Source organism: Erigeron canadensis, chromosome 2 (assembly GCF_010389155.1).
Source record: "Erigeron canadensis isolate Cc75 chromosome 2, C_canadensis_v1, whole genome shotgun sequence".
NCBI classification, from domain to species: Eukaryota; Viridiplantae; Streptophyta; class Magnoliopsida; order Asterales; family Asteraceae; genus Erigeron; species Erigeron canadensis.
This window is the reverse complement of record NC_057762.1, coordinates 39,633,119-39,651,701: the sequence shown is the minus strand read 5'-3', so window position 1 is coordinate 39,651,701 and position 18,583 is coordinate 39,633,119. Positions and strand designations below refer to the sequence as shown.

The window sequence follows — 18,583 nt, the reverse complement described above, 5'->3', positions numbered from 1 at the left end:
CACCTTAGTGGCTCAGTGGTGTTTTTTTGTTCGATTGGATTGAATGGGTGAAAGAGACCCAGACTTTGTGGTAGTGTGTTTAACATAATTTTTCTTTAAAAAGGAACTAAAGTAACCTAGTTTGGATTATAGCTGGTACAGAGTATCACACTTCCATTACTTTGTAGACCACTATCAGTATGGGCCTGCTTAACTCTGGTGTAATTATTTGTTTGTATTAATGGTGTGTCCTGAGTTTTGGCGCCATTTTAGACTCTAGTTCACTTACCACATTGGTCAAATGACCAACTGCTTTGTCCCACTTTTGGCTTTTGAGCTTAAAGTCTTCAACTAATCAATATTCTTTTGGGCTTTTATTTCTGTTCTGCGCAGTAAAACTGAAAGGATGTTGGCCTTTGGCCGTTTGGCTTTGGCTTTGGCTTTTTTAAGCATTAAAGTTTTAAGAATTTAATTAATTAGTTTAAAATTATTTGAAAAAAAAAACATTTGAATACATTTATTTAAAATTGAATAAATGAGGTATATCATGCATGCCGCCATGCCGGTATTAAAATTTAAATTGTACTAAGTAAAGAAAAAAAAACACTAGACATTTCACTCTTCTTCGAATTCAAGGAAGAAGAAGAACCCAAGGATTTGTTATATACTTGCATTATTTAGAGGATGATAATATGATATTTATTCAATGGCTTTAATTGAGTTTTCGTCATGCCCGTAGCTACTAAAACACTTTTCTAGCTAAATTATTATTATTATTTTTTCTTTTAGTTCTAAGGTGTCAACTTAGAAAATTACTACAACAGTTAATTTACAAACATAGAACAGAAGTGCAAACCTACAACATGCCAATGATACCAGATTCTACAACTACAGTACTCAATTCATTAAAGACAAAGGTATGAAGGGAGTAAGATATTAGTTATACATTTACTCGAGTGTAGAGGTATTATTTTTCTAGGAAAAAAACCTTCGGTAATAATAGGTGTTTATGTATGTATCATAAGAAATTGAACGACCGAGTAATCAAGTTACCTATTATTTTGAACATTAAAGCGAGCAAGAAAACATATCATTTTGGTCCTACCACCCCATCCAACATTTTTAGGATGTCAGTCAGTCAGGATAATTTAAATTTTATGACCCCACACAAATATTTTATATCTCTACGCAACCATAAAATTCATATTATTTACGAGTAATACAGTATATATTTTAAATAATACAGTATAATAGTTGACTTCATATATTATACAATGCATGTCGTGACTCGTGACCATAACTGTATATATATATATATGTTTATAATTCGTGTTTATATATATATTTTTAATCCATGTTTATATATTTTGCAACTAAAAGAATAATTACATTATTACAATAGTCATTAACTCATTATCGTACATATCTAAAAACAGCATACGAGTTTGGAAGCATCTTGTTAAATAACATAAATCACCATCAAGTGGCAATCATCAGGACAAAGAAATTTCATGTTTGAGTCTTTCTAGATTCACACTTTCAAGATTACCATGGAAAGACTTCGAAATTGTCACATAGATACTCGTTTGTCTACATAACTACATCGAATCATGACACACCCTTTTCGAATAATTTGGACCGGAAATGATTAATCTTCCTAACAAAATAACCTAAAAATCTTCCTAACTATTTGATGATGACATGTGAAAAAATCAAGGGGCAAAATTAAGAAAGAGAATTAGTGGATAACACATGTCACTTTCTTAAAATGTTAGGAGAATTTTTAAACTATTTTATTAAGAGATTAGCCATTTTCTAAAAATAGTGAGGTTAGAAATGCAACTTAGTAAATGCTGGGGACTTGTTTAAAGTTAATTAATGAAGGGATTAATTAGTATTTCCATGCAAATATGGGGACCGTCGCACGCCGAGTCGCCGACAGCGGACCCATGTTTGAAATGTTAGTAATGTGCTTGTATTACCGATTCTGCACCTTATTCTATCCCTAATTTTCCAAACTGCCATTATATGTTTTTTAATACAAAAGACACCCCTTTAGTCTTGAAAATGATATTAGAGTATATTTAAGTCGTTTTCCATATACACAGGTATAAGCTAGGGTTAAGCCGTGTAAAGCTGTAAATGAACCGAACGTTTAACAACTCATAATGAACGTTTGACGTGTTCTTTGACTATTTGCAGTTCAATGAATAGTAGAACTTGTTCAATAATGTTCATGAACGTTTTTTATAATTTTCTTGAAAACCTCCGTTTACTTATCTTCATTTTTTTTTTTGAATATTATCTTTCTTTGATTGAAACAAATTATTAACTGATCAAAATTTTGTAACTAATACTATCTAATAAATCATCCTCAATTGTTATTAATATTAATATACTCCTGAACTTAAAAATTGTGAATATTATCATTATTTTACTCCATAACTTAAAAATTGTGAATATTATCATTATGTTAATAACTCTCTAACATATATTGTAGATTTTGTGGTATATGTAAATTTAGGTTTTCTTTTTATATTAATATTTGTTCAAGAAATAACATTTAAGCTTGAATTTAACATGCATTAAATCTTTTAAATAATGATTTTATACCGAATGTTTAAAGTATACTTAATATAAGAGTCTTTAAAATTCAGGGTCCGTCTTAAAATCGAGGCTTAATATACTAGCTTATATGGCATTTGACAAGATCATTTTGATTGATAATATAAAACATAGAGTAATTGTATGTTCATGGTATTCAATATACAATAAAATAATTATTGATACATGTTACTTTTTATATCTAACGTTTGATAAAGTGAATTGACCAATTTATATTGTTTAAAGTGTAATCCAATCTAATTGACATCTTACAATGATCGATTAATAATATAATCGTAAATCAAAACTCAATATCTCAAAGTAGCTCATCAACATCATTAATTCATAAGTCAATGTGTATCAGTAATCAGTCTATCATTCTCGGTGTCGTTTTGTCCAAATATGTAAATGAAGAAAACAACACATATTATCACACATATTTCCAATAAAAGAAAATTTGGCAAATACAAGTCCTTTCAAAGGGTAATATAGTCATTAATATCTGACCCCACTACCATGCTTTTAAACCAACACTTGTCACTAGTCAATGGGTCAAAAAGTTGATATTTGATATACAATTATACATACAGTATGTACAATTATACACACACACCAAAAAAAACCGCCAAGCAGTATTACATTATTTGCATTACACCACCGTAAAACAACCATCTCTCTTTATACGTGTCACTCTCCCATTTGCTTAAACCCATACCGTCGAAATTGTACATATACATACAATTATACAAACTATACATACAACATTATTATACACATATTGTGTCACTCTCTTTCATGCGTCCTTTCTCTCTCTCTCTCTCTCTCTCTCAAAGAAACTTCAAATTTTTTTCTTTTTGTCTTTTATTTCATATTATTATTTGGTTACATACTTGAAATGACATCAAAGTTTTATTTCCCTGTTTTTCATATTTCCGTTACATATAATCTTTATTATCTGTAATAATTCCACACACACTAAAACACACACACACACACACACACATTGTAGCAAGTAGTGTACGGACAATGCTGTATGAAAAGAAAATAATGGAAGAAAGCTATGTGAATAATAATAATAATAAGGAAAATGGTGGGGATAGTAGTGAAGAAGAACTGACCGTACTGCCACCTCATACTAAGGTTGTTGTTACCGGAAACAACCGTACAAAATCTGTTCTTGTTGGTCTTCATGGTGTTGTTAAGAAAGCTGTTGGTCTTGGTGGCTGGCATTGGCTGGTAATTTTTTATTTTATTTATATTGTTATATACTAGTACATAAAGATAGGTTTTTTTTTGAAGTGGGTTGAAATGGCTTTTTGTTAATTTAATTGGGCTTTGGAAATGGGTGTTTGTGAAATTTGAGGAAAAAAGATTCCTTGAAGAGGCAATAGGGATCATTGATTTATAACTAATTGGGGTTTAAATATGTGTTTTATTTATTTGATTAAAAAATTTGAAGAATTAAAAGAGGGATTTGAGTAAGTGGATCTAAGGAATTTAGCAGGGTTCTAATAAATTTTGTTTTTTAAACATTATTTGGTAATTGAATACATTATGTTATTGACTTTGAATTTGAATGCAATTTTGGGACTATTGCATGTGGATTTACATTTTAAATTGTACTTTTGTAGATTTTTATGAATATGTTTAATATAAAGGATTAGTGTTTTCTGGTTCCCATGTTTGAGTTTTAAGAACATCTTTTTCTTAATTTGTGTATCTTTTATCCCAAAGACATTATCTTCTATTTTATGATTAAATATTGATTTTTAACTAATCAAGCTGTTTATTATTTCTTTGATTTTTATTTTGGATTGAATTTTGATAATAATTTATTTATTTTTCACTTTTTTTTTGGTAACTTATGATGGGAATCAATACTTGATAGTTTATGGACGTCAGTTAATGCATCTTGTTGGTTGTTAAGGATTATTATCAAGATAAGCTTTGATTAATGCTTCTATTGTATTTGCTTTTAGTTTCATACATCTGACTATCTCTCATTTTGATCCCTTTGTCAATCCATAAGGAAATCTGTCTTGCAATATCATTAAGATGATTTATAATCCCCTTTAGCTTATTTGTTAAACTTTCATATTATATGTACAAGTAAAGACTGTAAATTACTATGAGCTGTAATTGCACAAATTTGATCAATAGTCATGCAACCAAATGTGTTTCAACTTTCAAGAGATGCATTTTAGGACTTCTTCTTTTAGCTTAATTTGGGTGATTTTATGTTTCTTCCCATTAGTTTATCATCTTTCTAGTTGACTTTGAAAGGATACTTTTATTTTTCGCATACACGTTGCAGGACTGTACATAAGCAATTTTTTGCGCACTTTTTATGCTTATTTGTCAATAGGCAATGTTATTATATCCAAAACTTGTAACAGACTAGAGTTAAACCAGTTCTGTAGCTAGATTGTGTCGACTCCTTTTGTTCATATTAGCTTGGTTTCTGGTGTTTATCGTATTAATGTTTTACAATAAACTTTAGGTGCTCACAAATGGAATAGAGGTGAAGCTGCAAAGGAATGCACTTAGTGTGATTGAAGCTCCTACTGGTAATGAAGATGATGATGATCTTGAATTTGAAAATGGGCCTTGGAATGGCTCTGATCTGGGTTAGTACTGCATTTATAATGTAGTTATGATTTATGATCATTTTAGTTTCAAAAATTTTGGATGTTATACTTTTTGAGGATTAGAATTCTTATATTAATCATCATTACTTAATGACTAATGACAAAACTCATATCAAAATCATATTTGGGAAGATTTTTGATAACTAAACATGCACCTTTTTTAGAAGTTTTCCGTAACTAAACTTGAAACCAAAATTTGTTTAAATTTGGTAAGTTTTCTATGGCAAAAGTGTCTTTTTGCATGATAAGTTTGATGTTTATAAATCGGCTTTTTTTTGCAGTTTTTTTTACATAGGATACCTTAGCCACATGGGTGTACTTCAACTTTTTTTTACTACTGATAGAAACTCAATTATGCATTCCATCAAGGTTGTGTCCATATGGACCCACCATCTCTAGAAAACAACTGTGTTGTATTACTTGTATAACTTTGTCCATGTTTTCAGCATCTGATGATACCCAAAAATCGCATCGATCAAGGCATCGTTCACATAGATCAACCGGGGCGTCACATAAGTCTGTTAGCCGGTCTCTATCTTGTGACTCCCAAACCAAGACCTCCTTTGCCACTTCTCGTGGGTCCGTGGTATGCAAACTTTATTCATTTCGAAAACTAGATGCATTGGTGATCTTATATTTTTGAAGAAACATGATTTAATAAGGACTTTGTACCCAAGTCGTTGCCTTATTAAGTTCACTAGTCCATTTGAGATGACATATTTAAAAGGTACATATGCTAACATGAATGTGTTTTTCAGAAGGTTGATCTAAGCAAACTTGAGATGGCAGCCTTGCGAAGATATTGGCGACACTTTAATCTTGTAAGTAGCATAATAATATCTTAAATTACAGTATATGAATGTCAATGATTATGTTTGGATATGTGAGTAGCATGTGCATGACCTCAAATTATATAATCTGTGTGATTTTCAGGCAGGTGCAATTCCCAACCTGTCCAAGGAGGAACTTGTCGACATTGTTCAAAGGCATTTCATGTCACAGGTAATTTCAAGTTTTCTTTTATGATTGGCAAATGAACCAGAACCGGTAGACCAAGGGCTGGTCTTAAGTTAACTGGTCCTACTCCCTTTTGGGCCTAACTATTCTTTCGGCTATGGGATATACGTGTCAAAAAAGGACCAGAGGTCGTGTTGGCATGAGTTGACCAGCCAACACTTACGTTGTTCTATATATAATTTATTCTATAAATGACTAATGTGTTAGATGTATATGATTTAAAAGATTATAAGTTATAACGATAAACATAATAATCTAGTTATATTAAACAGAATTAATGTATGAGGTTGTAAGCGTTAGAATGCACATTTGGGAGTCATGACCCTTCGCAGTTTAGCCAAGGTTTAAAACACTTACCGAGTTACTGTCTTGCTCATTTGACCTAATGGAGATAAACACTACCCAAATTGACCCATTATATTGCCACCTCTGCTTGGGCCTAAAAGGGAGTTGAGATCAATCTTTCCTTACAATAAGTCCTAGGTAGCAAGTCCTCCTTGCCTTTTATTCATATTTGTGTATACCTTTGACACAAATGAGAGAAGCCTGACGAGGATTTGTGTTGTGGTTAGAAGACACTGGACGAGTTGCAGGTGATCGTGGGGTTTGCACAGGCTGCAAAGAAGCTCAAGGCGGTATGCAAATAATTGATGGATATCTCGACAAAGAAGAAGAGATAAAGATGAATTTACTAGTTAACTTTGACTTGACTAACTGATATAGCTGTCTAAATTAATGCTGCCTCCTTCCCCTCCCTTCTTGTAAAAATGCTGTCCAATGATTCTGTCTTTCTTTGATGGGTTCGGTAGCTTATTTGTAGATTTATGTAAATTCGGTCTCAAAACAAAGACATGCATAAACCTTGCCATTTTTTACTTGGCTTTAGAATGCACGACATTGACATTAATTGCTTTTCGGCCATTTTGTTCTCTCATTTTCACAAGCTTCTGTTTGTGTGGTTGATGGTTCCATAAGATAACCCGACATCATGCAGTTTGGCATGCAATGCGCCGTGTTGTGATTCAAAGAAATTCCTGCTTCCTTTTCGGTGAATCACGTGAATGGCAAAGAGCTGCAATGTTTATAGGAAACAGTTGAAGACTTTGAATTATAAGAAAATTGAGACTACTCTAGTATATTTATATAGTTAAAGTAGTTATTATTTGCCACTACATTTGTTACACTACTATTTCCAATTTACTACAAATAGAAATAGAAATGTAATTGTTACTGGAATTTCCACTATCATTTTTATTTAAAAATTTAACCATCAATATAGTGTTAATACTGAAGATAACTGTCAATTGTCAATGCAAATAGTAATGCGATTATTCGTCCACAACAATTTGTTATTTTGTTATCCCAAACAAGTTCTCAATTTTCATGAACGAATAAGATAGTAGAGACTTAAGACTCAGATAGTCAGATGTATACTTTAGGCCCATTAAATTCGTTTAGCACTTTTGGAGCCTATGTTATACACCCACAGGGAAAGGCCTGTTAAACCCATTATAGGAAGCTAATTTATGTACTTCTGGCCCATTTAATTCGTACGTTAATTTTGTTATCTTTGTACAATTATACCAAGTTTGACCACAGTACATAACAAACTTTTGTAGCATGAAAGTAATTGTATGTTAACTCCTTCGCCTTGTAAAAGCTGTCAACCTTTGTGCAATTGTGTGATCTATGATGCACGGAAACGTCTATCAGGGTGACGTTCCCGTTTCGGGGACGGCATGGGAACGGATACGTGTGTGAAACGACACCGAAACGTTTCTAATCCGTTTCTATATTTACCGAAACGTTCCCAAGAAGTTTCCGACATGTTTCCACCGGATTTTAGGCGAACATCCATAGCCAGAGATGAAGACAGCAGTTGTGAGTTCTTGTAGGTTTTTTTTCCAGGCGAGTGTGTGTTTGTCAGTGTTTGTATATGTTTTGTGTGTGTGTGTGTGGTAGATGAAAAAAAATTAACTCAAACTCCAAGCGGTGAAGAAGAGACGAAGAAGACAAAAGACAGTGCGTATGCATCTGTATCTATTATGTGCTTGCTATGTAAAAAAATTCATAAGTTTTGTAGATATAAAATAAATGGACTAAATTGGTCCACGTATGGCTATTGGTTTTTTTACATTATGGATTTTGGAAATTTGACATACACCTAAACACTTGTACTATAATTTTAATAATAATTAGCTAAACACTTGTACTATAATTTTAATAATAATTAATTAATAATAATAGCAACAATATACTACAAGATACTCGTATTTATAAATTGACCACATGAACCTTGAACATTCTTTACAAGATTATATGAGTATCTATTTTAATTTTTGTTAATATATTTTTTATTTTTTAAAATTTTTTATTGCCGTATCTTTGCCGTACCTGTATCTTGAATTTTTTAATTTTGCCGTTTCCCGTTCCCGTATCGTTCCCGTACCCCGTTACCGTATCCGTTTCCGTGCAACATAGTGTGTGATTATAAAGAAGTCACAATATTGTTCTCTAACTTGTATTGTTTGTTTTATTTACTTTAATGAAATATGATGCCGATAAAAATTAATGTTAGGAACATTATAAATATAAACGCAGGTTTAATTTTTATTTGTTACAATTTAAATGTTTTAGATTATTTATTGAGATGGTCAAGATTATAATAGACGAAGTACTTTGTAAACTTCTAAAACACAATTATATTGTAAGAAGTTTACTCTAGAAAACACAAATAAAATAAAGCATTGTAACAAAAGAACAAGTTTTCAATCAACATATCATAGCAAGATGCCAAGATTTGCAAACTAGTCTTTTGCTTGAAAATACATGCCAATATGCTAGCTCCTTGATGTCCTGTCCATTTTAGCATTCTATCAAGATTTTAGCATGTGCTCCAATGCCCAAACTAGTTTGAGTTTCGATCATGCGGTCCTAATTTAAACACTTGGCATCATTTTAAACCTAAAGTCAAAAATTTTATTATAATCCATACCAATACCAGTACATAACCAAAATATAATCAAGAACAAAAGCTAGTACATTATATGTCCTAATACCATTATGCGTTGTTCGATCGGGTAAAAAAATTTTCTCGTGAGATTTTCAATCATCCCCGATATATGTACTTGTACACATTTGCTAAAATCAGAACCTAAAATGGTGTAGACGTCTACTACAATATATAGGTAAAAATGTTTGGAAAGTGATGTGTGAAAATCTAGTTAAATTAAAATCCTTAAAAATACTTCGAATCAAATACCACACACAATCGGGCAGTGGACCCGTTCGTATGTAATATAGATTAAAGCAAGTAAAGGTTCGTTCCACAAAGACTACAAAGAGCTAGCGAGTTTTAAGTAGTTAAAAAGATTTTGGTTTTTAAAGACACCATGTCATCTTGGTTTTTATATTAAAAGTTAGTTGATTGAAAGAGTTAGAAATTCCTAAGAATTTATCGAAAAAAAAATTGTTTTAAATCAAATAGCATGAGAAGATCATCCACTTCGACTCCATGATACACATTATTTAGGTTGCATATAATTGAAGAACCAATTCAAATATGTTGATTTTATAATCGAGAACTAAACAAAGACTCACCTTGTACCCGTCAAGTTCGTTACTTTATTCAATTCCCTTAATTAACTAGTTCCATTACTAAGACCGGTACCCTAAGACGCCTTTCATAACTTTCCTAGCCAACTAATTGTTTTGGTTATTTAGATAACAATTGTGTCTATTGATTGTACCCAACCATTAACCCGTTAACCTTTATTAACTATTAATTACTTTCTACTGTACCCGTCATAGAAACAATTGCTTCTAACCAAGCAATCAAAATAACTTCTACACAACCTAAGTTACCACTGAGATCATGCAAAAACTATCCGCAATTAAGAGTTAAATAACAAAGAATTAATAAGCTAAGATTACGACACAACGTTAAATCAAATCAACTTGAATTCAAAAGATTATGCAACCATTATTCAATGTATCACTTCATCTCAGTGGATGACAAATTATTTAGCTACTCATAATCAAAAACAAAGCACAAAGATTAAAAATATAGAAGAACATATTGTGCCAATGTGTAGAAAACAAGTAAACGCTAAGAAAATCGACAACCGAATGCCTTGAAGCTCACGAACAACCCTTAGACCTTGATGGACGAAAAAGCTGCTGAGAATAGCCCCAAAGAACCCTAAAATCGACTAGAGGTGATTGTATATCGAATGGGAGGCTTATGGTCTTGTATTTATAGTGAAAAATCAAAAACCCTTCAGCCGACCTATTTTATGCGCCGCACAAAACCTCCATGCGCCGCACAAACTCGCAAATTTCCATATTTCAGACTTTCCATACCCGCTATGCGTCGCACGTACCATCTGTGCGCCGCACAAGCACAATCGCCAAATTCCCTGTCCAAAATCACAACTTTCTGTGCGCCGCATGCCTGTTTTGTGCGCCGCACAGGCTTCCAGTTTTCGCAAAACTTGTATTTTTCAACTCGTCTTCACTCGTACTCATCCAAGAATCATCCTAATGCATCTTTTAACCTTCCAAAAAGCTATTTCTAGTCAATGTATCTGTTCTAAGCCTGAAATCACTAACAATACCATCAAAACATCGAATATACATATAATTTGCACATAATTAAGCTTAAAAACGACTTAGAAACGATATGGGAATATGCATATAAATGGACGTATCAAATCCCCCATACTTAAGCCTTGCTTGTCCTCAAGCAAATTCAGATTTCAAAACATTCATTCCCTTGGTTCTCAATTGCAAAACATGACATTAATCCAAAAAGAAGCAAAACCATAAGAATAGTTAAGCAGTTTTAATCTTAAATGAAGAATTGAAATGTTTGACAGTACTTGAATGATCCACAAGCCTCGAAAACACGACTAAGCACTTTAATCAAATGAAAGAAGAACATCTCAACTAACTTTCTCCAACTAACAAACTATTGGGTTGAAATATTGTATCAATCACTCAAAGCCTAGTCGTGATGCATATATTTTAACCATAGGCTTGTAATAGAATCGTCCCTATGTCGCCATGGCGCAAGCACCATATAACGTCTATCAAAAGAGGTAAATAACACGGTTGTAATGTACAAAGGCTTACAAGGGTCATTAACAATGTGTATGGAAATTTAAGGATATAATTGGTGTTAAAAGGAAATAACACAAATAGTTAACAAAGTTTTACATATAGTCTAGTCCAACACAACCCACATCACTAGTTGCCATCTATCCACAACCCAAAAGACGTTCTCCCGACACTACTCCCCCAATAGACCGATAAAAACCGACACCATTGTGGTGTATTACCTTCAAACGGCTTCTAACCACCATATTGCCAACTTCAAATGAATATAACAATTAATCAAAGAACACTTTGTTGGTTTAAACTTATGTACCAACTCTATATTGATTTGCCAAAGATTAGGGAAATACCAAATGACAGTCCAAGTTCTTCTTTTTCTCTATTTTTTCTGTTTTTCATTCTCTTTTCTTTTTAATGAACTACTTTTACCCTGTCTAATTGGTACCCCCTTTTATAACTTTAAAATTTGTTGACAAATCATAACAATCATGCTAATCCGAACAATCTAAACTTAATCAATAATTATGACGACATCAATCTACCCCCAATAGAGAATACACCAACCCGACACAATCAAGACAACCCCAAACCTTCCAACTAGTATAGACAACTAATGATCAACCAAGGATTTCGACTATCGGTATGGTGAGGATATGTTACATATTTAAGTGGATTTAAAACAAACGAAATGGTTAGGCTCAACAAGTTTTCTAAGTGTTTCTTGCACTAAAAATGAATGCAAACAAAGGTTAAACAAGGGATATTCACTAACCAATGTGATTAGCTACTAAAACACATGCATACGAACATGGTTTAACAATAATGACATAACAAAGGGTGAATAAACAAAGAAAAAGGGTTTAATCCTAAATTTACCTCTTTATCATCTAGCAAACTACGGGACGATCAACTAAGACAAGTTCTAGAATCAACGCAATCACCGGCACACTCATATCAAAGAAAGAAAAGCGGAAATGGAATAAATTAACCTCAAACTTGCACATCATAGTTCAAAGCTCTAAAAGAGACTCTTACTTCCGGATAAATCCAAAAGGCTATGAGAGGGACAAATTTACAAGGCAACTAAACCAAAATCGTAACACCTATCAAATCTCTAAATGAATCAAGATCTTACATATTTGGGTGTTTTGTGGTAGAGTGTGCTAGTCATGTAATCAATCCCGAATGTATTTGCCTTAACGATCATTCAAAACACATTTCACAATTTAAAAATTTTAACCAAAGGAATATAGCTCAATTACTTACTAAAATATGATTAAATCTAGGTGACAAAGTAATTCAACTATAGGACAAGCAATCAAAAGTTAAAAATCTACTCAATCTCATCAAAAAGTCTCAATTTCACCCGGCTTTTTCCTATTTACCTACCCCCCATACTTGAGTTGTACCATGTCCTCATTGTACAATGAACTATAGACAGTCTATGGGAAATAGGTAAAAGCAAAATAAAAAGAAAAGAAAAGAATTATGAAAACTTGCCGGATGTTGGTAAATTTTGGTATGCTTGGTAGAATCGTCATAATGAATGGGCGCTGAACTTACTGCCAGCATATGCATATGAATTACTCCTCTCCAAAAGCATAAAACACAACCAAAACAAACTCAAACATAATAAGCATTAGAATTTAGTCAAATGAAATAACAAACCAACCCCCCCCCCCCCCCCCATACTTAGTGTTTACCCTACATAACCAAATAAACTACCCTAATACGGAAAAAAGTAAAATGTTATGGTGCTAACAAAGGGCATTACAACCAAATCGAAAATAAATGTGCAATGTTCCAATAACCATACACCAAAGTGATCCAAATATAACCATGATGACTAAATGCCCACGGAATCCGGCACCGCCATCTCATCACCAACACATCATCAAAAGCAAGGATCAGGGAACACTGTCAGCACCATCAGGATTACGCTCAGCAGCAAACCAATCATCACCCGGAGCAACACGAGGAGTGCCCATACTCGTATGACCTCTAGTCTCATCTCTCACCGGTGTGGAATAGCTAAAGAAATCTCCCCCATATCGAGGAGCACCGGTGTACATCCCAAAACCCGAAGACTGAGATGTAGGATCAAATGGAGGAGGCTGGAAACGATACTGCTCCTGCTGATATCCCTGCTGAGGAAATAAGAAATCAAAAGCTCGCTCGCTAGGAGGCGTGATAGCTGGAGGAGTATAGCCAACATACTCAGTACGCTCGGACTCGAGAAAAGACTCCAACTGCTGCCTATGATAGTCCTCCATCTGTCTCTCCCAAAGTGGACGATAATGCTCTTGCTGGTCCACTACTCGATGTAACATACCCGACATCGAGCGAGTCTGACCAAGTATCAAATCCATAAACCCCTGCATACTAAGGAGATGGCTCTGCAAAGAAGAAAAGTCAAAAGCAGATGATGAAGAAGATGCACCACCCGTGAACCTAGGCTCACTAGTACCATCCTCCCTACGTCTCCTCCGGTCCGGTCTTTGTTCCCCCTCAATATCACCAATGAAAGTATCACGGTTATTAACCGTGACAACCAAACCAGCCCTCCTCAAATCATCCAACCCAAAGGACAAACAAGGTATCCTATTAAGCCCCCTACTAGGCCTCATCCCATCCACATTCAACTGTTCAAAAATCAAAGCAATATAATTCCCGCAGAAAAGCTCGGGATCTCAATGGGTCGCCATATATCGAGCCAAAACATATGGAGCACAAGCATACCTAGAATCTCCTCCCTCCTTAAACAATCTCAACAACCAAACATCTTGAGGTGTGACTTTATCAGCATGGTCACCCCTCTGCAGAAAACAATGCGTGATCAACTTATGCACAACACGCATCAATGGATCCTCGATCTCTGTATGCCGATTGGAGGATGACTTAACATCTCCCGACCCTCCAATCTCTCTCCAATAACCATTCACATCTTGATCATCATCAAAACCAGAATTTCCCTTATCAAAAACTCCATTAAGCAAAAAGTCATAACCATCAATATCACCCAAAGATCTATCTCCTAACATCCCTGTCAAATAAGCAAACTCAGGCACAGAACAATGCCTCTGTATCCCACCAGCCCTAAAATGGATCACCTTCTTGGTATAGAACTCATTCCCATTCAATCTAGTATCAACTCGAATTGTGCTTAAAAGGTCCAAGCACTATTCCCTAACTGGCGAATAATCACAATCAAAAGCTTCTTCCCACATCCGATATGTTTTTATTTGACCATTTGAGTTCCTAAACTTGGTTTGCATCATCCCTCTTAGTTCAGTAGCAATCCCCAAAGTTTCAAAGTCTCTCCAATTAAGAATCTTAGGTTGCATCACCCCATGGTAACAAATCTCTTGAAACTTGTTCAGAAAATGGATTCTTTCTCGCCCCTCCGAACCTGGAAATGTTAACCAAATATGAGTATCGGCCGGAAGATTTTCTGCCCTAAGATCCAATGGCATATCTCTATAGGTGAATGGGTCGCTAGGTTCCGGGTTCGTGTAATCGTTTCCTTCAACAATACCCGGAACAAATGCTGGGGTACTTGAAGAAGAAGCTACTGCCTTTCCCCTCTGCAAAAACACACAAAACATTCATATAATCATAGTAGAACTTCAAACATACCATAAGCAAACCAAATCAATCACGAAAAATCAAAAATTTCAGCAACAGACAATCTGTGCGGCGCACAAACGATCTATGCGGCGCACAGAACCAATTTTCAGATAATTCTGTAGCATTTCAGCCCCGATATGCGGCGCACACCCTAACTGTGCGGCGCACAAATCCATTTTCCAGAAATTTTTGCATTTTTATCCACTTAAATCACTTCCCACCTAAATTCAAACACTATTCAATCATCTTCAAGAACATGACAGGTCAACAAAAGTCAACTTAACCTTTTTAAACCAATTTTTTACTCAATCAATCAAAACAATGATGTTTTTCACAAATTAACGACAAATTAACCATACCAAAACCTTAAACATCATCATACATCAATTTCCCCCAAACTTAATTCCTACTCAAGAACCCTAGTTCCAAATTCGAATCTAAATCATGTAATTAAATCAAATTGAAACCAGATACAATCAATTAAAGCATATTCAAACCATTCTCAAACAATAACAATCAAAAGCCCCAAACTTTTTCGAATTTCATATGAACCCTAGATCCAAAAATTTCAAATTAAACACAAATTACTTGTAAAAATCAGTTGCATTCATCATTTAAACCATAACCCATAACAAAGAATCAAGCAATTTTGTTTCAATTGAAATTAATTTGAAAAATCTCGAAAATTTTCGGACCTATCTTCTCCCACAATGCAAGAATCAAATAGAAATAGATAGAGGGAGAGAAACATACCTTAGATGTGCGAACCATGATGAATAAACAAGAAAAATATGAAGAAATTTCGAATTAAAAGGGTGGTGGTCGGTTTTGATTTTGAGAGAAAACAAAGAACTCTTAAAAGTTATGAATGTGTTTGTTTGTGTGTGTTCAGCCGTTCCAGGACCAAAACAAAGGAACAATTAAGATTTTCATGGACCCCCATCTATCCAAATACAATCTATCCTCAAGTTTTAAACAAAACAAATGGGTCAACGCAAGTCAAAGCCTTCCGTGCGGCGCACAAATCAATCCATGCGGCGCACAAAATCAATTTTCAGAACTTCCTTTACAAAATTTTGCCCGATATGCGGCGCATGGCCTCTGTGTGCGGCGCACACCAGCTTTTTCAAAATTTTATGTGAGTTTTGGTTGCATTTTGTGTGGCGCACAAAACACCCATGCGGCGCACATGCCCTTTTTCGAAACTAAAAACTTACCTTGGCTCGTTTTGACTTACTGTAACACTTGTGGACACTTCAAGACCTGCATATCTCAACGAAAAGCTATAAAAACGAAAAATAAACATAACTAAAGTAACAAAACAAAAATCTTTTTGTTTTTTTTTTCGATTTTTCAAATGTTCTTGGGTTTTTCAATATAAGGAACGAAAAATGAAATAAACTTAAAATTAAAAACACAAGGGTTGCCTCCCGAGAAACGCTTAATTTATTAAGGAGTCGTTAGCTAGACTCACATCCCCAATCACTTATCAATTTCATAAAACGAGAGTTGATCCACCTCAACTCTTTCATCACAAGTTTCTTCATTAAAAATCTTCAACCTATGGCCATTGACAATACATGTTTCCCCATTCCCTTTATACAATTCCACATACCCCGAAGGATAAATATGCTTAATGACATAGGGTCCCATCCATCTTGAAATCAATTTAGGTTGTTTCAATTTAAACTTTGAAATGAACAACAAGACTTTATCACCTACCTTAAAATCTTTCTTTCTCAACCTACGATCATGCCAAACCTTTGTTCTTTCTTTATAGAGCTTTGAATTTTCATAAGCATGCAATCTCAACTCATCTAACTCATTCAATTGTAACATTCTTAATTTACCACTTTCAATTAAATCCATATTACAATTCCTAAGAGCCCAATAAGCTTTATGCTCTATTTCTAAAGGTAAATGACATGTTTTCCCATACAACAACCTATAAGGTGTAGTCCCAAGTGGAGTCTTGAATGCGGTCCTAAAAGCCCATAATGCATCATCTAGTTTCTTTGACCAATTTTTAGGATTATCACCTATGGTTTTCTCTAAAATTCGTTTTAATGCCCTATTTGTATTTTCTACTTGGCCACTTGTTTGCGGGTGATAAGAAGTAGAGAAACGATGATGAACACCATATCTCTCCAACACCTTAGCAAGTTGGTGATTCGCAAAATGAGTTCCACGATAACTTATTAAGGCCTTAGGACAACCAAAACGACAAAACAATTGTTTCAAGAAATTTATCACTACCCTTGCATCATTCGTTGGCAAGGCCTTAGCCTCGGCCCATTTAGACACATAATCAACCACCACTAAAATGAAAAGACACTTATTTCAAGGCGGAAAGGGTCCCATAAAATCAATACCCCAAACATCAAAAACTTCGCAAACCTAGATAAAGTTTTGAGGCATCTCATCTCTTTTTGTGATGTTCCCTTGACGTTGACACGCATCACAAGTATCCACCAAAGTTTGAGCTTCCTTGAAAATCGTTGGCCAATAAAAACCTGCATCAAACACTTTCTTACTAGTAACGGTTGGTCCATAATGACCACCGGTTGGCCCTCGGTGACATCCATCTAAAATCAAATGAGTTTCTCCACCCGCAACACATCTTCTAATCATTCCATCTGCACAAACACGAAACAAATAGGGTTCTTCCCAATAATAATGCTTAACATCGGAAAAGAACTTTTTCCTTTGTTGATTTGTCCATCCTTTTGGAAGTACCCCTGCAATAAGATAGTTAGCAAAATCTGCATACCATGGAACATTAGATTCAATACTCATCAAAGACTCATCCAGGAATGCATCATCAATACCATCCCCCTTTGTTTCCTCACGGTGAGGATCCTCTAACCTACTCAAATGATCGACCGCCAAATTTTCAGCCCCTTTCTTATCCTTTATCTCAATATCGAACTCTTGCAAAAGCAAGACCCAACGTATGAGACGAGGTTTAGCATCTTGTTTAGCAAACGAGTACTTAAGGGCTGAATGATCGGTAAAAACAATGGTCTTACTAAGCACCAAATACGACCTAAACTTATCAAACGCATACACAACCGCAGGCAACTCTTTCTCAGTAGTGGTGTAATTTTGTTGAGCAGTATTAAGAGTCTTGCTAGCAAAGTAAATAGGACGAAAATGATTACCTTCTCGTTGTCCTAAAACAGCTCCAACTGCAAAATCACTTGCATCACACATTAGTTCAAAAGGTTGAGACCAATCAGGAGAAACCATAATGGGTGAGTGAGTCAAACAATCTTTCAACAAAACAAATGCCTTCAAACAATCCGAATTAAACTCAAAAGGCACATCTTTCTCAAGCAAACGAGTCATAGGTCGGGTTATCTTAGAAAAGTCTTTAATAAACCTACGGTAGAACCCGACATGACCTAAGAAACTTCTAACGCCCTTTACATTAATTGGTGGAGGTAATTTAGCAATAACATCAATTTTAGCCTTATCTACCTCAATCCCTACACTAGACACCTTATGACCTAACACTATGCCTTCTTTAACCATAAAATGACATTTTTCCCAATTAAGAACAAGGTGTGCCCGCTCACATCGCTCAAGCATCT

The 18,583-nt window shown here is 34.5% G+C and overlaps 1 protein-coding gene across 2 annotated transcripts; it reads left to right on the top strand.

Annotated features, from left to right (window-relative positions):
- The first annotated feature begins 3,466 nt into the window (after positions 1 to 3,466).
- Positions 3,467 to 7,155, top strand: LOC122589311. 2 transcript variants are annotated; one of them, XM_043761590.1, is made up of 6 exons: positions 3,467 to 3,819; positions 5,084 to 5,210; positions 5,678 to 5,817; positions 5,990 to 6,052; positions 6,165 to 6,233; positions 6,821 to 7,155. In XM_043761590.1, exons 1-6 carry the CDS (start codon positions 3,610 to 3,612, stop codon positions 6,893 to 6,895), a joined length of 684 nt encoding a protein of 227 aa, XP_043617525.1. In that variant the 5' UTR covers positions 3,467 to 3,609; the 3' UTR covers positions 6,896 to 7,155. The 2 variants fall into 2 exon arrangements, with proteins under 2 accessions (XP_043617525.1, XP_043617526.1); XM_043761591.1 differs by having other exon boundaries at positions 3,471 to 3,819; positions 6,824 to 7,155.
- The last annotated feature ends 11,428 nt before the right edge of the window (positions 7,156 to 18,583 follow it).